The following is a 3505-nucleotide window of genomic DNA, read 5'->3' as shown; positions in this document are numbered from 1 at the left end:
CGCCTTTGCCCCGGGTGGCGGCCCGTGGAGGTGCGCGCTGGGGTGACAGGGCTGAGGAGAGGTGACACCGAAGGAGAGAAGCAGGCTAGGGGGGCGGGAGGAGCTGAGAAGTGCGAGATCCTTTGCTGGCGGGCAGCGAGACCAAAGATCTGCTTATCAGTCATTGTGTCAGTGAACGGACAGTAGATGATAGGCACAAATTGAAATGCAGGAAATTCCATTTGTGTGTGAGGGAAAACTCTTTTACAGTGAGGGTGGTCAGCTATGGGAAGAGGTTGGCTGGAGAGGGTCAGTCTCCACCCTCAGGGACATTCAGTGCTCCCAACACCAACACCCAAACACCAGAGGTGCATCCCATCCTGAACTGCCCTGTGGTGCAGGACTTAGGAAAACTGACAGTAAAGACTCACAAGTGTGCTGTTGTTTGGGGTAGCTGTTATTACAACATGTACAACAACCCATGTACAACAACCACACACAAACACCACGAGTGTCTGCAGTCATATCGTATCTCACCACATCTCATCTCTGTATTTGCTGCATGGCTGAGAGAGGTTGGACACACGATGTACTGTTGTGGAGATCTCACTTTGTTCTGTACTGCCCATGCTGATACCACAAGTATGTACATAACAGCTGAGAGGGACGGTAAGATCAGTGCTCCCGTGGGCAGTGTACCCTGTGCACACCAAACAAATGACAGCCCCTGCCCCAAGCAGTTTGGGGACTGAATAGTGGGCAAAAGTGAGGGAGAGAAGGTGTGCTGGATTTTCTGTCTTGCAGTCAGAGAATGGAGGGACTGAGCTCAGTGTGGGCTCTGTGGCTTTAAAGAGGTCTGGATCAGGCCCTAAGTCACACTTCAGAAGCCATCTCTGCTGCAGGCTCCCAGCTACCCATAAATATTTTTAGCTGCCTGTCATATAAGCAGCAGGAATATCCTGCAGCATGCTGCAAACCGAGAAGCAAGTGCAGCCCTCACAAACCATGGACAGAGATTGCAATAGATGCTGTGTACATGTAGGCACACAGTTTGTGGTCATTGGGAGTGGGGTTGTGGCTGAGCCTCATCCCCAATGGGCTACAGCTGTGAGCAGCAGGTGAACCTTGTTGAAGGTAACAGAGCCATGGAGTGCCCAGGGGCACTGACCAATCACCACAGGGAGCAGAGGGCACACAGGTGCCGTGCATGAACCATGAGGGTATAAAAGATTGGGCTAAAGAACAAGACTGACTGGTGCTTGAAGCCTTTGGCTGTGATATAGTGTTGCTGGGTATCGGTTGAGCCTTCTGAATTGGTGTGATGATACTCTGTGTGTTCTGGCTTTGCGAAATGTATGCCTGACATCTTTGGGACTGTTGAAACAGTTCCTGTGGGGTCTCTGGAATGAGGGGCTCATAATTCCCTTTGGAATCACTGAGACAGTTTCTATGGGGCTTCTGGAATGAGGGGCTGGCAATTCCCTTTGCCCAGGCGTTGATTTGTTAGCAATGGGTATGAAATTTTGAGGAGCAAGGTGCTGAACCCTAACAGTTGTGAAGAGCTGCACCAGCGGAGCTCTGGGAAGGTGGCAAAACGTTTCTTTGTGCTGATGTTTTTCTCCCCCTGCTCTTTCAGTATGGATGGCCATACCCAGGAAGGTGTCCGTGCATGAGTATAATGGAGGAAACGTGGGCGCAGCTCTCCCAGCTCCAGGCCAAGGAAGGACACAGTGAGTCACATCAAGGTTTTGTGAGCACAGGCGATTTTCGTGTTGGTTGAGTTATGCTGATGTAGGAGTATCATGCATCTCTAATCCAGACGAGGGGAAGCTCTGTCTGCCTCACCCACAGGTACCACGAGGGCAGCTCTTTAGATAGGATCACCAGTTTTCCACTAGAGGCTGCACTGGTCCGGGCGCCTTTCCCAGTGCAGGCTGGCTCAGCACCTCCTCACCTGGAGCTGTGTGTGCAGGAGGAATTTGCTATGAGAGCAATAATGAGTCCAATGCTGAAGCCTCCCTCAGATCTTGGCATTAATGCTTGACATGTTAGAGTGATGAAAACACTGCATCAGATATGCTTGCCAAATGTTTTTGATAGACACCTTTGCATGTCTGTTGGTGTAGCACCTTTGTTGGTGTGGGCTGCACCTGTGCCCAGCTGAGGGCACTGCCCGGGTGCCGATCTTCAGCTGCTCAGGGGGAGGAGGGTCTGGTAGTGCACTTCCATTGGTTCTGGTTCAGGCTGGGGAGCAGGAGCTGGTGTGAGTGGCCACTCTCCGAGATCAGCTCCTGAGTTCTTCAAAACACAATCATAAAAGCTGCAGGAAGGAGATACCTAGACTCTGTAGTCCTCTTCAAACAGCCATGTGTTACTATATAGCCATACAGAAATCACTTTTTTTGGAGGGAAAGGTACGAGCCTGACATCGAAGGGACTACAAATGGTAAGTGCACTGTGAAGGTCTATTTAGTTACCACTACCTTGGGTCATTTACTTGTGCTCTCAGTTTTCATTCTGCTGGCTTTTTTCTTTTGATTCTGTGGATGTTCTTATATGGGAGTAGCTCTGGTGTGTCCATAATTCAGTGTATCCTTCAAGTGTGCAGCGAATAGGGTCTCTTGTCTTCTGTAGCCCTTTGGGGTTTTATGTCTCATAAAGCAGTGCAGGGCCTTTTCTTCATCCCTACCTTGGCCAAAGATTGGCAAGTGGACTTGTTTAGCTTAGCCCTAAGAGTCACCACCTTTAGGTAAAGAGATATCATGCTCAACACCAGGATAAGTGTTTGTCAGCTGGGGTGGTAAGGAGCCAGCTATGCTTCTCTTCAGCCCTAGAAGTCATTTAGTAGAGTGGGAGTGTGGGCACAGAGTTTGTGCAATTGGGAGTGGGGCTGCTGAGCCTCATCCCCAATGGGCTACAGCTGTGAGCAGCAGATGAATGTTGTTGCAGGTAACAGCCATGGAGTGCCAGGGGCACTGACCAATCACCACAGGGAACAGAGGTGTGATGCATGAACCATGAAGGTTGTGAAAGCTTGGGCTCAAGAACAAGAAGGGTGGACGCTTGAAACCTTCTCAAGTGGTGTGGTGACACTGTGTATTGTGGCTGTCTCACCTGTGACACAGGAGAGCAACTGGCCACCGTGGCTGCTGTTTGGTATACCAAGTTTCTTGAAAAACTGTGTTTGTGTATTTGACAGAAGTGCTCAGAGAAACAAGAGCAATGAGGTAGCAGGTTCTGTCCTCTGTGTTGTTGGACAAGGCAGTTAAGGGCTCCTGTGTGCCTCCTTGTTAGAAATACCTCTTTGCTGAATCCCTGCACTCCTTCTTGCTGAGCGCTTGCTTGGCCATCTCTTTGCAAGGGTCTCTGGAGCAGATGTGTCTGTATGTTCATCTGCGGCACTGCCAGGGTGGGCGAGAGAGACCCTTCGGGGTTAAGGACACGGGTACCGCGGCCCGGCGTGGGCAGGAGAGGGATTAGTGGGGGGTTACCGCTGGGCACTGACCGCCGACTTTCGGGGCTCCCC

At 50.9% G+C, this 3505-nt stretch overlaps 2 protein-coding genes across 3 annotated transcripts in view; one reads left to right on the top strand and one right to left on the bottom strand.

The window, feature by feature from the left end:
* The window catches only part of LOC115948790 (vegetative cell wall protein gp1-like), a 3206-nt gene extending 2138 nt beyond the window's left edge, over nt 1-1068 (bottom strand). The window contains exon 1 of the mRNA XM_031063661.1: nt 984-1068. Within this exon, the coding sequence (XP_030919521.1) occupies nt 984-1068 (85 nt within the window). The remainder of the gene's footprint in view (nt 1-983) is intronic.
* Nucleotides 1069-1615: 547 nt separating this feature from the next.
* Nucleotides 1616-3505, top strand: part of SEPTIN11 (septin 11) — a 44546-nt gene continuing 42656 nt past the window's right edge. For both annotated transcript variants that reach the window (XM_031063667.1, XM_031063666.1), the window contains exon 1: nt 1616-1709. The gene's annotated coding sequence lies outside the window, so the exon portion shown is untranslated. The remainder of the gene's footprint in view (nt 1710-3505) is intronic.

The sequence above is a fragment of the Geospiza fortis genome, unplaced genomic scaffold (assembly GCF_000277835.1).
Source record: "Geospiza fortis unplaced genomic scaffold, GeoFor_1.0 scaffold909, whole genome shotgun sequence".
Lineage (NCBI taxonomy): Eukaryota > Metazoa > Chordata > Aves > Passeriformes > Thraupidae > Geospiza > Geospiza fortis.
This window is presented reverse-complemented; position numbering and strand designations above follow the sequence as displayed.